We start from the raw sequence: 16,706 nt of genomic DNA, 5'->3' as shown, positions 1-16,706 counted from the left end.
TGACATGAAATTGATAAGATAGCACACTGGTAAATAGGGACAGAAGAATAATGTGGAAGAGAATGTTTTATAGGGTTCAAGGAAATGCAAGGTTGAATGAATGAAATGCAGTATAGAAAATACTCAATATGATTTCAACAAAACAATGTAATCACTTTTCTCTGGCAATTCACCCCCCCTTTTATGCAATGCAAGGAAATGGAAGGAAGCACACAGTTCTCAGAAATGCAATTCAAATGTAATTCAGTTCACCCAGCAACTTAGACTACAGAAGTTGAAAACACAGGCAAAATGCTTTTAAATGTGCTGGAAATGAAGAAAAAAATATGCTAAAATGCTTTTAATTCCCTTTAGAGGTTCAGGGTGAGTGAAATCAAGTTAATATTAGCTCAGGCTCACTCTAGCAGTGATGCAGGGATAGTTTTTATGAGGCAAACGATTTTTTTCAGAGGAAAGCAAAAGCAGCTATCTTTTTGCAAGTGGAGAAATTTTCAAATCGCGGCAAAATTCGCGAATGCGTCTGGTGCGATTACAGAAGAACTACAAGGACTATCACTATCGTTTTGGGGTCCTAGGAAAGCCTAGGATCTCAGCTTCCAAATGAAAGTTACTGCAAGTCTCTAAGACAAACGGTCGCGGAGATATGAGCGATTGAATAAACGTCGTTTTTCAGATTTGAAATTTTAAAGTTCAAAAGACAAGTGCAGCTTGCAACTAGCAAATGACAAGTGACAGCTTTACAAATGACAGGTGACAGTTAGGAGACAGTTCTACTTAGATTAAGCTAGATTGAATTATATTATTTTAACTAGGAGATTGGTTCTGCACAGTTTTCTAGGTACTCACACTATATTCTTGAGTGAAATGGACCTCGCCATGGATCTGGTCAGGTTTTAGACGGGACTCTGGTCTCTGCACTTCACAGTGATCTGGGTCTGCTCTCTCTCTGGATTCTGAAGATTGAGGGATTTAAAGTCTGGATCTTTCTGCACAGCTTTCTCTGGAGATTGATGGAGGTAAAGTATGGATTTTCCCGGCAGAGCTTCCAGCTGCAAATGGATTTGAAAGTCCCTATCTGTCCTGTCTGTCTGCTTTTATGTGTTTAGAATGTGGGTGTGTTCTAGCATCACTGACCCTACCTCTCTCTCAGCTTCTAATTGGTCAAACTTCCATTTCTCATTTGATTGGGGGAGCTAAGTTGTGTCAGAGTGATGTCATTTTACAGCCTTGCAGAGAGGACACTCCCCAGTCAAATTGCACACATTCTATATTTGATAACAAAAGACATATTTGCACAGGTAAACATTGGTTTTAAATTACATGTACACATCACATATCACAGGAGATATACCCTGTCCAAACTTTGCTCTTCCTGGGGGCTTGCATTCAGAAATGGCACATATTTCACTTTTTAACTGATTTTGCAATTCCGGACATTGACCCAAATTTACACACATGTGCGCAAGGAGTATGGACATTAGTTGATGAAGTGTCAGATTTTTCACATGCACACATTTTGAGTAATATCCTCTTTTCCGCTAAAACCCCCCTGAACATGCCACCGGTTCTAAAAACCTCTTAAAATGTGGGCAGAAAAATCACAAGAATTATGGTGTCATTTATACAATTTTCACATGTCCGCTCTATGAGTTATTTATCTTTTTCTAAAACCATATTCTGGCTATAGAGGTGTGTCTTTTCATGTCACATGGTACAGAAACGAGTCTTTCCAGTTTCTGGCAAGCTCAGAGACCCTGCCACTCCCAGCTTCTGCCAAGAGGAAGCTCCATTTACGACTCCCGCCAATAAAACATTTGCCTGAGTCAGGACAGGGCTTTGTTCAATTTCCTGCAGAGCCCAGGTAATTCAATCAGGGAAGTGTCATATCCCTTTTGGTGTGAGCAGCAAAAGGGCAGCTAGACCTGGGAACACAGCTGTGACTCAAGTTTCACTCCTGATGGGGGGTAGTTGCCAGAATCCAGTTCCTTAAGCCAAGTTTCAGATAAAATGTCACTTTTTGTTCCCCAGTTCCTGCATTCAAATAAAACTAAACATTTTTACATATGCAGCTAGAATGCTGATTCTAAGTTTAAAACTATGACATTTAAACAATTTCAACCTATGTGACACTCAAAAGTAGGTCACTCAGTCAATTTGAACATTTAGATTTGTAGTGTCTTTCAGTCCAAATTTACTTAAACTGCTGAAATCCACAGCTAAGCCAGTCTTGTTATAAACCTTCAAGTCACTTCAGAATATAACTTTACATTGTATCCACCTCTCAGTAAGTCTTTCTTTGGCTTGCCTTGGGTTCACTTATTCAGTTTTACAAAAAGTAAAATCTGGTGTTGTTTTAAAACGCCGGCTTTTGGATAGTGGTGAGTACTGGTACTGCACCCCTTTTTGGGATTTAAGAAAATGAATTCTCCACAGTTATGGGTTTGCTTTTGGCAATCAGCATTGCCATTCCCGATGGTTTCAGACTACTGTGTGGGTAGTCCAATGGTGGTTTTAGGCAGTGTCCTTCTGTGCCCATAACATCGGCAAAAATGAGTGGCAGCCTATTCTTCATGCATTTCCCTGTGCATTTTCTGGGAAGCTCTGGCCATCATGATGTTTTCCATGTCAGTACTGCACAGTTTTGAGGTATGGCTCGGATGCATGGGTAAATACATCCCACAAACACAATTATAGAACTGACTATCCGAGAGGAACAAGTGCACAAAAGCAATTTCTGGAATGTTCGTGGTATCTTCCAGTGCCCTCCAGACCGATTTATGCTGAGTCTTAAGATAATGTTGACGATGACGACTATGGTAAGAGTGTGACCCATCTGAGCCCAGACCCCCTGAAAACACATAAGAAAGTGCACAAAGTCAGCGCATGCCCTCCAAAAGTACTTTCATAGCCAGAAACACAGAGGACAGGCTTCTTGCTCCAGCAAGAATGTCCAAAGTATGGAGGTTTTTATGGTGTAGATCAAACAACACCAGCTTCGTGCCACCTGTGCATTAAAACCGCTTGTGGGAAATCCTGAGACCTAGTTAAGTACCAAATATTTGCAGTGCAATATGATGTCGTACTATGCACAGGGTGTTAGGAAAGATTTCATAATTGTATGTAATTTTCCCTCCATGTGTACACCCCTAAACTTTTTGCTGCTGTTTAGACACCATTGACTGGCTTTGCCAGAGAAGCACAGCCTTCAGCTGCATTCCTCTGGGCGTTCGCTCACTTTTTATGGGGAAACTGCATGCCCTTAAGACAGTCAGTACTGGGAGACTTTGTTTCTTTTAGTCCTTTTCCCGTGTTGCAACTTTTGTGCAACATGTAACAAGTGTGCAATGTATCTTACCATACAGCACACTTTGGTCTACAGTCATTTCCCAAGGCCCTAGATACTCTCGCTGGACTTTTTATGAACTGTTATGTTATGTTACTTTGCATTTATATAGCACCTTATGTACCATTGGTATGGTCTGAAGGCGCTGGTAGGTTGAATGCCCTTGGGAACCGGAGTTCAGGTCAGTAGAGAGTCAAGGTGCATGTGAGAACCGGATGTGTGCAGCTGGTGTGGCATTCGTGTAATAGCTGCTTCTTAGCGGTAGGTGTGGTGGTTGAGAGATCAAGAGTATGTGTTCGTTTTGGCAGGATTTATCCAGACAGATTGTGGCTGCGTTAGGCCTGAGGAGAACGCCTGGCTGGGGGGGGTGTAACCAGCAGTGTTTAGTTAGAGTGATGGGGAGTATGAGGCAGATGTTGGTATGAGAACAGCTATACCGAATGGTGTCATAGTATCTCTGTGTTCTAGTTGAATGGTGGTGTAAAGAAGAGAGTAAGCATGGTGATGTGATATGATGGATTACATGCTCTTTCAAACGTTCCAAGCGCTCCAAGTCATTCCATGTAGGTCGCGCAATTCTATGCACTCCAATCCGCTCCACGCACTCCAATCCACTCCACGCACTCCAATCCATTCCGTGCATTCTAGGTTGTTTTATGCACTCCATCCACATACGTCACCCGTTCCATCCACATACTTCACCCGTTCCTCCCACTCTACGCACTCATCCGCTCTACGCACTCATCCGCTCTACAAACTGGTTTGCTCTAGACACTCGTCCGCACTAGGTACTCGTCCGCTTTATGCACTCACCCACTCTATGCACTCACCTGCACTTACGTACCCCTCCTCTCATGCAGTCATTGGCTCTTACGCTCACGTCTGCTCCATACACTCGTCCGATCTACCCATTCATCCACTCCACTCTACTCACTCCTCCACTCTTACACACTCCTTTGTTCTTACACACTCCTCCGCTCTGCGCATTCTTCCGCTGCGCGCCCATCACGCTCTGCGCACCCATCACGCTCTGCGCAGCCACCACGCTCTGCGCAGCATCACGCTCTGCGTACCCATTCGCTCCACGCACTCATCCGCTCTATGCACTCGTTCTTTCTATGCACTCATCCGCTATATGCACTCATCAGCTCTACAAAGTTGTTCGCTCATACGCTCTATATACTCATTCGTTCTATACTCATCCACTCTATACACTCATCCGCTCAACACACTCATCCGCTCTATGCACTCCTGCGTTCTACACACTCCGCCACACTTACGCACTCATCCGCTCTACTCAATCATCCGCGCTACACACCCATCCGCTCAACACACTCATCCGTTCAACACACTCATCCGTTCTATACACACTCATATGCTCAACGCATTCATCCGCTCAGCGCACTCATCCGTTCCACGCGCTTCATCCATTCTAGCGATTTCATCTGCTCCATTTACTTTGTTCATGCATTATCGATTCAGGTCATGTCACTTGTCATACGCACTGGATCCGTTCTGTGCTCTCTATCTATTTCATGCACTACACCCATCTCATGTACTTGAATCATCTATTCTGTACTTTCCATTTATGTCATGCACTCATACAGTCGGAGTCATCTGTCTGAGTACTCATCAGTCTCTTACATTCATCTTTCCATCCTCTTCACTTTATTAATTTCGCCCATTTTGTGCATTGCACTCATTACATCCATTTAATTAATGTAATCCTCATTACTCTTTTCTATTCTGTTATTTCCATTTATGCCATGCACTCATATAGTCGAAGTCATCTGTCTGTCTGAGTACGCATCAGTCTCTTGTATTCATCTTTCCATCCTCTTCACTTTATTCATTCAAATGTGCTGATGTGTCATGGACAGGACTGGTGGCAGCTATCTTTTCGCATTATGTTTAACTCTTTCCTGCCATGTTAACCGCGTTTGGCGGCCTGGCTCCAAAATGGCCATGCCACAAGGTTCTTTGTCCTGTCCTTTGGCCATCTTGCCCCTTCCCCTTCCCCAGGTCGAGTCGACCCGGGTCAGTCCTTATTTGGTCATGCGCTTCCCCGCAAAACCCAATGCTTTCGCTGGCTTCTGCATGCATTGTGTGTGTGCCTCCAGGATGTGGGCTGGAACTTCTGAGTCCAATACACATCCTGGGTGCCAGAGAGTCTGCAGTGCCATGAATGACGGGACTACTGTGGTCCGTGATTGGTCCACGTATGGAGTGTGTGTTCGTGAGCAGATTTTACATTGGGTCCTCTTCCTTTTGGCGCAAAGGAAACTTTGGAAAAGAGGAGGCCAAAAACACCCATACCATGTTGATCTCCTGAGTTCTCACTGAACAAAGGATAGGATCCAAGTATCCTGCAACTACGAAGCAGAGTCAAGGAACCGCTGGTGACCCGCTGGAAGGTTTGGCACCCTGAGCTCGCTGTCCTCCTGTGGGACCCCTCAGCATCTGGTCATCCTAGAAGGTCTGCAAAGACGCTTCGACCCATTAGAATAGTGGGACCAACTATTCTGAGGACCTTCATCAAACCCTGCAAGTAAGCTTTCTCGGAAGTGTCCCTGGGCCAACCGGTGGACTGACCAGCTTACCCAATTGCTCTGTCACCGCCGTTTTGAGGAGGCCCTCAAAACTTGGTATACTGCTAGCTCTGAGTCTCCAGCACCCTCACACCGAATTTCGTACACTTGGCATGCCCAGGTCTGAAGTGAGACGAGTGCGCTGTGTTGCCCTGCCGCAGCAACGTCTTTCGCAAGTACACTGCATTTGTGACCCTCTTGCCCCTGAAGCATGCTGCAGTGAAACTGGGTCGATGCATCCACCTGGAGCGGAGAAATCACCACTCCTGTTTGGGAATCATCGCTATATCTCAGGAGCTGAAAGCTGCAGAGACGTCCTTTTTGTTGTGTTCGAACCTGCAACCCGAGTGGACTGAACGGGCGAAGTTTGGGTCTAGGCGTGCCTGGGACCGGTGAGTACTTACAACACTAACCAGTGGCCCCTGGCGCCAAGGGCCCCTTTTACGCATGAGTGGCCCCTGAGCACCCCTCTCCTTTCCACTGCTAGTGCGAACTAGTGACTCCATCCCGCTCTCTGGAACTGCCTATGCCTTTAAGTGGAGGTACTCCCTGAATAGTGGGAACTTGCATCGCCTCATCCACCTTCCCGAGCTGCTAGAGACCCCTGAAGAGACCCTATTTTGCCCATTGGAACAACCGTGTGCGCTTGCATTGCCTGTACTATTGAGCACAAGGCTCCTCTCTTCTAGGGCTTGGACTGCCTCTTAGGTGTATTGTCGATGTTGAAAGGGGACTAAAGACTATTTGCACTGCCTGTTTCCTTCCCCTCTAGGTTGTCTACATATTTCGTGCATTTAACCCTTTAGACCCCAATGGTCTTGTATATACATTGTATTGATAGTGTTGTGTTGGTTTACTTAGTGTTACTGTGATTCTTTTGCTACGGTCTATGTTACAAAGGCCTTGTAATAAATGTGTCTATATCTTTGATATACCACCTGTCTGGAGTCATTTCTAAGTGTCCTTGCTTTGTGTGCTCATTGAGGTCCTTCAGCCACCCTCAGCCCTCCTGAGAGCGCCATGGTTGCCGCCGGTATTTTACCGTGTCCGCCTTGATGGATGGCGGAATTACCGGCCTACTCCAAGGTGAGCGGGGCCGGTAATTCCCCATTCACCAAGGCACTTCCCCATTCCCATTTTTGCCCCCATAGGGCTCAATGGGAATGGGGAAGGAGGTAATTATGGTACTGCAAATTGCGGTACCGTAATTAGCACCAAGGTCCCTTTGCGGGCCCGTTCCTTAACAGCTGGTAAAACCAGCCGCTGAGGTCGGGTCCAGCAAAGGGACCTTGTAGTAAGGCGGTAAGGGTTTACCGGTACCGGTGCGAAAAGCTAGAAATTGAATATGGCAGCATGACATGATTTGGTCCCTCTGATGCCCGTGCAAACGGGGAAAAAAAATATTAAGAAGAAAACGTGAAGGAAAGAATCTTTAATTTGGTATGGCAGAGCTGTGGCATCCTGTGGAGGCAGTGCTTCCTGAAAGAAAACCAAATTTGTATAAAAAGAGAATCTGTTTAATTCAGGTTACACCACATTTGTTTTGCAGATATCTCACTGTAGCCCCTCAACTCCCTGAACATAGGATAAACTATAGTAGGACCTATAAGTATTGTCACATTTTAACAATGCAAAGTCTATGATAAAAGCGGCATCTTGCGGTCATCCAGAACTTCTCAGAACATTAAGGATTTCCATATATTGCAGCTTTTTCAACGCCCATGGTTGGCAGATCACAGAGCCTGTGTAGTCATCATCCAAGAAATTGTATCACATCTCAAGGAGACTTCAAGGAGTCAGTCTCCTTCGCAAAATCTTCATGGTTGGAAACCTTTCAGTGACAAGTTATTTTGTTTAATACTTCATGAACTTGCACCAGCTCATGTTGGCACATAACTGACGATTTCCATGCAACTATTGGTCTGGCTGCTGTTTGTGAGATGGAGTCCAACAAACCAGGGCCACCTCAAAAAGGTTGGATGGGTGAAGGGCAATCATATATTAAAAATAAACAGAAGGATTTTGTTTAAATTTAATTTATTTTAATGCGATTCCTTGTGGAACCACTGTATATAAATAAATTGAACATAATGGAATAATACAAAATGTACAAATTCCAAAATGTTATTCCTACAGTAAATCTTACACATTAGTGCGAGAATCGTTTTAGAAAAAGCATATCTAGCATTGTGCATCACAAAAGAACACTTCATAAATAAATGTCCTACATTGTCTCACTATGTTGTTCGTACAAACTCAGTGCTTTGAAAATAGAATCTATTGTATCAAAAAGGTCACAATTCAAGTCAGTATGTTTTTGGAAAATAATGTTCCAGAGATTCTTAAACCCCTCAGAGGCTTGCAAATCAGACAAGTTTCTAAAAAAAAAATGAAAGGAAGAGTCCAACACTGATCAAACAGAATGGATCCATTCTTAAGAGTACAGTACTCTGAAGTAAAGTTTCTGTGTCCTCACTAGAGCCGTGGTTTCAGGCACTTGTCTGAAAATCCAGGCGGTAGCAAGCGAGGTAATGAGTCTCCGTTCAGAGATACAAGTAGTTGGAGCTTCTCTGTGCAGTCCTGTATCATAGTGTCTGAATAGCCGCTGATGAGCAAATCTAGAGGCCTCTCGTGGTGCAGCATCTTGTCTCCAAGCCCCAAACAGCAGATAGCCAAGAGCGATGGTGGGTAGGTGTTGAAGGCGTAATCAGCCAGGCTTAGCTCTGCAACTCCTGTGGCAAACAGTCTGGCATGAATTGCTTCCGTTTGGTCCTTCTTGCTGGCCTCGTTGTGTGCCAGGCGCATGTGGGTATAGTGCTCCAGGAAAAAGTTTAGCGTGGGGGCATCCAGCCGAAAGTGAAGTTTAAGCAGGATGATGCACTCCAAGTTGCACAGCTGCTCGCGGGAGAATGCATCACAGCACAAGCCCAAAAGCTGCTTCACCCGCGGAGGGCGCACTTCAATCTGAAAAGAGCGACAGTAACATTGAATCATGGATGTCCAGAAAGTAGACCTCACTGACCATGCCCTACAACAAGACATTGCATGCATTATTCAACCCATTACAAATCCACACCCGCATACACCAGTTTCCTTCTTCTCTCAGAAGGAATGTGTGCAGCCCCAGTTAGGTATGGTATTCATGTTAGATAAAACGAGAGCTACTTGTGGGTGAACTGGAAACCAAAAGTGAAGTGACCGCTCTGCCCAACCACACAGGAACCAGTGAGGGCAACCCCAAATCCATAGCATTGGCTCTGGGATTCGCTTTACAATTGTATCGGTTCCGTGAACAGGGTGCTGAACAGCTGAGGGTTTTACTCGTGCTTACAATAAGAAGTGACGCGATTCTGTTGGGCAGTTCTAGCAAAGATGTTATTTTGTATGCCGTTAAGGTAATGTAATCATGAGGTAAATAACCCATGGCCATGATATTTTAAACATCACGTTTTACTGTTACCACCAAATTCGTACTAATGCCCTCTGTGCCAATTTGAGGTTGGGATTAAAAGCTCACACGCATGTTGTGCGAGCTATGACTCCGATAGAGAATGGCGCTATTAGACGACAAGAGAATTTACTGGCACTATTAACATAACTTAACCCCTGCCCCATTTCTTATGCACGGATCGGTACCCAACTGCTTTGATCTGTAAATTGGTCACTATTTCGAAAACAAAAAGGGAACCACCGTAAACAATCATTCTATGTGTCCTGTATAAAAAATGACCAGCGATACGGTTTGTACGTACATTTCAGAAACATGGTTTTTAAATGACATCATTGTAGGAGCTGTAAATGAACAAGTACAGTCGTGTGCCTACCTGCTTGCATGCAATGAGGAGAGACGTTACCCCCACCAGCTGGAAGCAGTCGGAGGCCACGGGGGTGCAACAGAGGAACCGGTCCAGGATATTGACGGCCAAGCACAGCGACTCAAAGCCCAGGTTGAAGTGCTTGTGCACAGGGATGAGCCAGCTGACCAGTTTACAGCGAGACTCGGGTTTCACCTGCAAGTAACAGAAAAGGACATGTGTTAAACACAGCGATTGTGCTCATTTAATATTGCTTTTGGCGTTTTGGTTGAAGTTGTAAAATGACCGTTTTGGGAAAGCAAATACTAATATTTTGACAAGTGATGGCAACAGAACGCCGTACAGAAACAATTGGCTCTAGGTTTGAACTACAACTCCTATCCGCCATATCTACCACAATCAATGCATAGGGTGGGGTCATGAGATTCGTAGTCGACAAAATCTATTTGCTCAAAGTAATAATGAGAAATATGTGTAAATACGAGCCCCATGTCGCACCCTGTGTTATTGCGGGAGGTGATAGGCAAGACTAGTGCACAGTATGACAAGGGTGCGTAGGACCACCTGTATAGATGTTGTTGTTACAGGCAATGAGATCGTTCGTGTATGCAGTGCTATTGTGAGGTGTAAAGAAGGAGAGCGATGACATCAATAGTCGTGTATGACAGGCAGCTAGAGTGCCTTGTGTTTGCGCAAACAGGGGACGCTATGTTGCACTGTATCCGTAATCACGGGGCAGCCGCAGCCATAACTGTAACTAACAACGCAACTACAGTAAAATGACTTGTGGTAAGGGCACGGCGGCAGCGGGATATAGTAAACAGTAACACATATAGCACCTGCTGTCCTAGGGTCCACCGAGTCTCACCTATTGCCCATGTTTAGAGGGGGCACTCTTGCACCCGGTGCCAGCGTAAGAGCGGGGCAGCTTACTCGGGCTGGTGGTGTCAGTGTAAAGATGAGGCACTAGAAACCAGTAAAAGAGGGGGGGGGGTTCCCCACAAAGGGACGACGATATTGCGAGGTGGTCGCTAAGGCCGGGACTTAGAGTGGACTCAGTCGCCATTGGCGTTCTGGGCCACTTCGAACTGCCCATTGGAACGGACTGGCGCGAGGGTACAGTGTGCAGTAAACGGGGACATGCTAGAGCACTAACAGACACCAGCAGGCTGGCCCCCGGCACTCTCCCTACGGGGGCCCTGGGGCTCCGTCCTCAGCACTCACCTGGGGTTGCCGGGCCAGGCAGTCGGCGGTAAGGAAGTCCCGCTCTGCCTCCCTCCGGTGCAGGTAGCACTGCTCCCCGTATTCCCTGAAGTTCCGCAGGTCCAGGCGCTGGGGCCCGCGGGCCCAGGGGCAGCTGCTTCGGTCCTGCCTCGGGCTCTCCTCGTCCGAGGACGCGCTGCTGCTCGGGGGGGTCTCGAAGAGCGGGCCCGGGCCCCGGGGGAGTTGCTGCTTCCTGAGCCTGGGGCAGCGCCCCCTCCTGAGCGGGGCCCGCCGCAGGGCGCTTCCCGGGCTCTGGAGCCGCTCTTCCGGGGTCACTTCCTCGGGGCCAGCCGGCCCTCGCAGTCTCTTGCTGGGGCTGCCCTGGGCCTCCCCAATGGAGGGGCGGGGCGGGAGGCTGCAGGTGACCATGGCTGGGAAGCGCCTGTGGGCTGCGGGCGCCGCTGAGCCTCTGCCCTCGGGCTGTCAGTGCTGCACTGAGGATGTCCTGCTCTGTGGCGGCAGCGCTGCACCAGGACTGAGCTGTGTGTAGAGCGGTGGCAGCGGTGCATGCACCAGGTGTCCTGCCTGCAGCCGTCAATGAGGCCAGCTGGCTGGTTCTTTATTTTGGGGACCCTTTTGATCGGTCTGTCAGTGGCGTTGTTGGATGCAGAGGTTCAGCCTCATGACTCCTATTGCTGTGGCTGAAAGTGTAGTCGCGGTCTGAGTTGCTGCTTGGTCTGAGTTTGCTTGCCACAGTACAGATGTTGTGACAGGGTCGCGTGTGAGTTTATCTCCCTGGCACGCTCGCCTCTGACTGGCTGCCGGGGAGAACCCGGCATTGTGACGTCACCGTGAGCTGCTTTCCCGGCTAATGTGCCGCTCTGACTGCGGCGCTGGCCGGCTGCTCGCCTGCCAGGCCCCGCCTTCCCAGCGCGCGGGCAGCGATCGCCGAGGAAACCAGGGCCTGCGGCGGGGCACCGGGGAAAGCCACCCCCCAAGGACCAGTCACTGGCGGCAGCAGAGGCAAACCCCGCGGACTCGGCTCTGAGAGCGCGCACTTAAAATAAGTACAAAGGAGGAGTTACAGTATTATCAGGCCTACAACTAAACCCCGAAACTAAAGGCAAACCCAACCAGCACAGGTAGACGCAGACCGAGACCTAGCAGTATCAACCACGAGAAAGGCAGTCATGTTTCATTCATAGATTTCCTCATTTATAGTCCATACACACTAAAAGGGGGAAAAAGTACATCATCATATTTTCCAGACAACAAATACAATGATTGTTTACATGATATCATCATCACAGTTCAGCAATATCAGAATACACAACATGACGTTTCCAATCATTTTTGCAATGAAAACAAGCATTGGCAAAGCCAACAGGTTGCGCTTTTATTTAGGCATGATATAGGAATTTGCCAGGAGCTGCCACAATCGTGCTAGATAGCCACAAGATGGCAAAAGCTGGAAATGTCCCAATTGCCTGTGCATACGCTGCTTTGATATCTATACACAACTCACAACTCCTGGCTTTGTCAATGCTTGTTTTTATCAGGAAATCAGCAAAGAACAGATGTAAATCAAGTGGCTGAAGGCACACTTGGTTACTACATTGTTACAACTCCAATACTGCAATTAAAACTGCAATTACGCCAATCCAGCTGACTGCTTAGAAATAACATTGGCAGGCAAAGAGTGATATTTCTAAATGACAGAGCCAACTCAAAGAGATCCCAGGAGGATGAGTGTAAAGCTCTGTGTTCCCAGTGATCACTCTGACATCTCTTGATGTTCCAGTTGTTCCTTTAATGAAGTTCCATTTCATCTTTACAGTCACTTATGTCAAGTTCATCAGAGCTCAAGGCAAACATGCACCGCATTCTCCCAAGTAGGCTACATCTCACCAACTCTCTCACTCAGAACTCAACCATACAAAATTCTCACCAGCAAGATTCCATGCCACTCACTCAGCATTCTACTCATTCTGCAAAGACAACGTGGAAACCTAAAGCACTACATATCTCCCTTCCTTACACCACAACACCACCTACCAAAACCGTTCACACTCACAACACACAGTACACACACACACTCCAATACATGCATGTGCATCTCAACCACATGAACTATCACCACACGCGTAAAACCTGAACGCGTTACCAGTTCATATGGTACCATAACACATTCTCCAGCATGGGGTCTGGCATGGATTCACATGCTCATGAATATTCCCCGTCGTGAGGCCGGGAATCCTCGGTAAAGAAAAAATCAGTATCAGTTTCGTTTCTGATCTGTCTTTCTCAGTAGTAATCAATCACTGGTCTCTGGGTCATACTGCTCCCAGCCAATGACTGCCCTCTCCCTAAGCCCCGCCTCTGGCAGCCATCTTCAGATTTTTACCTCACGCTCAAGTGTTGGGAGTCCTTGTGTTTAGCTCTCGAGCTTTTGCTGCGTTTTCGCGCTTTTTCAAAGAGAATTTCTCATTTTTCAGTCAAATAGAGCCTCAAGCTCCACCGTCTCTACATCCGATTAACGGGTATCCGTGTCAGATTTTTTTCTACGCCCCTCAAGGGTGAAGATTTCGTCGAGTTACGCTTCTTGGCGGATTCCAGAAGTTTCTGCGGCCTACCCGAACATGGCCCAGGAGAAAGGAAGCTCGACACCCGGAAAGCTGTTCAGGGTTTGCCCTGGATGCCAGCTACAGAATGTGTTCAAGGAGGACGAGCACTCGAAATGTCTCTACTGCCTTCATGAGGACAAAACGCATGTGGAGAAGGACTGTGCGTTTTGCAGGAACATGTCGGAACGGACCATCAGGGACCGACACCTTCGTCTCTCCAACTGGCTGGAAGGAAGGAGTCCGTCAGGTGAGAAGAAGAAGAAGAAGTCCGAGCGGTCTTCTAAGTCGTGTGAGGGCGCCCCGGCAACGGGGGCCCAACAGAAGGCAAAGCACTGTGAGTCCGCGGGCAGTGGGAGCGCCGAACGGTCGGGCTCTTCGGCTGCCAGGCAGGGCGCGCCTTCCCCGGTGTAAAGACCGGTAGGGGGTGTCTGTACTTCCGCTCTCTATATGGTAGAGGAGAGGCACAGAAGACCCCAGCCAAGATTCTCTATAGGGTAGCAATGGACGAGCAATCAAGGCCTAGCTTCTCAGGAGGTGATGCGGGCTGGTTCTTCAGTACAGTGTTGTCCCCGAACCCCCACAAAGGAATGTCCACACACTGTATTACAGAAAACACAGTCTTTATATAATTAATATTCAAAGGTATGTACACGATCACAATAACGCACTTTGTACTTGGAAGTCAATAATGATAAATATATACACGTCTAGAGTGGTACCACTAATGTTATCAAATCTCATTAAAGTGCATCAACTGTATGGTTAAAATGTCACACAGATCAATAACGAGTAAACCAGCAATAGAGATAGGCAGGAACGTAAGATGGTTGAAACAATAGGCAGAATACTGACCCCTACCAATAGGCACAGTTCTGTGTGGAGATCCCCCCCCACCTGGGCAACCTGTAGATAAAGATATATAGCACAAGCCCAGTCCATATATTGTCCAATAGTCTTACTTCTTCCTATTAAGGTTTTACCCCCCCAATGTACCAGGTGGAGTAGAGTTCTTCCGACGATGCGTTGACCGATCCTTCTTGAGTGCCTCCCTTTCAGGCGGGAGCCACGGATCGTCGAGAGGTGTCGGGGAATCGACGGCCCTTCTTGAGTGCCCTCCCTTTAAGGTGGGAGTCAGCGGTCGTCGAACGTCCGACGGTGAACAGGGTGAACTACGGCAATGAAGTGGCAGCTTCGTTCCTAGCGGTGCTCGTCGACGACAGAGCGTTGGCGTCCTGCAAGGAAGAGGCGTGCGGGGCACCTCGGTGACAATAGTTCTGGACCGCAAAGAGATGATGAAGAACTGTGGCCCAGCAAGGGCGTCGAGTCGTCGGCGTCTCTGCGGTCTGTAGGTGGCGGGAAACCCACCAGTGGATGCTCCTCGGCGCGTCAACGGTCAGGCCTTCTCCAGCGGGAGACAAGCGGATGGCGATGCAGACGAGAGCGTCCGATGATCAATTGAAGTTCTTAGGCAAACAGGAGCACGGCGGCTCTGGACGGCGACGGCGGTCGTCGACAGTGGCGGACAACAGTCCGGGTGCTTCTCCTTGGAGTTCCGCAGCAGTCCCCGTATCGGGTCGGCAGCCTTTGAAGGTGTGTCTACCAGGGAGCATTGGCAAAGATCAGCTGTGCACGAGGGTCCCTCGTAGCTCGGGAAGAGGGCGCCTTACCAGGTCCTCTCTGGGTCAGTCCTTGGAGGCACAGCAGCTTTCAGATTGTGAAGGAGAGCAACAGCAATTCTTCTCGTCCAGCAGGGCTTCAAGGTCAAGCGTCAGTTAATCCAGTAACCCGTCGTAGTGGAGACTTCAGCTTCTGAACACGATTCCTAGCAGTGAGAGGTCCCCAGATATACTGTTGATCTCCCATTCATCCCGCTGGGTCACACTCAAGCATCCAATCACCACTACGGGCATTCATGCAGGCAAGCAGCCAATCAGGCACACGAGGTATTCAGGCCATTCACTTCTCTCCAGACACTCACAACAAGTTATGTGTATTGGGACAAGTACCGAGCCATTCAACACTCCAAGCTGCATTCATGCCGGTTTCGAGCAGGGTTGTCTTAGTCATTGTGTCAACCACCAGATACTAGACACCCACAACACAGAATGCATATTCGTCACACACTCTATTCACCCAGGTCCCACCCACAGGAGGTACCCACAACATACATCACCGGGAAGGCTCCAGCTAGTCTGTCTGGGCCTTCACAACAACACCATATATGGCACTTCCATCCAACAGCCAGTCAGGGGGAAGGGACAGAGTCAGGGCTTCCCAGGACTTTGGGAAAACAAGGTAATGGGTAATAGAAAGCAAGAGGCCACCGGGGCCATCTTGTTTTCCATCAGGAATCAACTGATCCCAATGGCAGGGCCGGGGTATCCCAAAAGCGAGGATACTCCGCGCACCTGTCAAATTCAGCATGGAGCTGCCACCAGCCCATAGCCTGCTCTGTGGGCCACCCACAGGTGCCCAAAAACATACACTAGGGGCACAGGGTTGTACCCCCACACATGGGTGCCATAAGGGTATCCCACGGGTCCGTTCACCAAACCAAAAGAAAGAGAGCTGCACCGCCAGGAGTCCCACATGAACTCCTGCGCGGAAAACACGACAGAACACACGATAAAAAGCAGTAAAGGACAAGGATACGGAGGTCCTGTCCCTCTGATGCATTTCCAGCATCACAGTCGCCCCCACCAGACTGAGGTGGAGGGTGCCTAATCTCCCACTGGATAGACACCCTCATCCAGACGGTCAACATACCTTCTGGAAAGGCCATCTGCATTATCGTGACTCTTTCCTGGTCTGTGCTCTATGGTGAAGTCTAGCCCTTGCAGGCTAATGGACCACCTGAGCAGTTTCGGGTTCTCACCCTTCATCTGCATAAGCCACTTTAGGGGCTTATGATCTGTTTGGACCTTGAAGGTAGACCCCGTAAGGTAGGGCCTAAAACGCCTAAGGCTCCACACTATACTAAAACACTCCTTTTCAACAGTAGCCCACCTAAGTTCTCTACCCTTGAGTAGTCTACTGATGAATATGATAGGATTTTCTCTCCCTTTGTCATCTAACTGGGACAAGACAGCTCCAATTCCGGTGTCACAGGCATCCGTCTGGACGATAAAGGGTC

At 48.0% G+C, this 16,706-nt stretch overlaps 1 protein-coding gene across 1 annotated transcript; it reads right to left on the bottom strand.

Moving 5' to 3' along the window:
- Nucleotides 1-7,346: 7,346 nt before the first annotated feature.
- Nucleotides 7,347-11,791, bottom strand: LOC138511537 (cyclin-O-like). The gene is made up of 3 exons (XM_069627276.1): nt 10,971-11,791; nt 9,756-9,941; nt 7,347-8,895 (listed from the first exon to the last, which is right to left on the bottom strand). The coding sequence occupies exons 1-3, from the start codon at nt 11,376-11,378 to the stop codon at nt 8,407-8,409; spliced, it is 1,083 nt and encodes a 360-aa protein (XP_069483377.1). The 5' UTR covers nt 11,379-11,791; the 3' UTR covers nt 7,347-8,406.
- Nucleotides 11,792-16,706: the final 4,915 nt, after the last annotated feature.

The sequence above is a fragment of the Ambystoma mexicanum genome, chromosome 6p, assembly GCF_040938575.1.
Source record: "Ambystoma mexicanum isolate Mex_15411 chromosome 6p, UKY_AmexF1_1, whole genome shotgun sequence".
In the NCBI taxonomy this organism is placed as follows: Eukaryota; Metazoa; Chordata; class Amphibia; order Caudata; family Ambystomatidae; genus Ambystoma; species Ambystoma mexicanum.
This window is presented reverse-complemented; position numbering and strand designations above follow the sequence as displayed.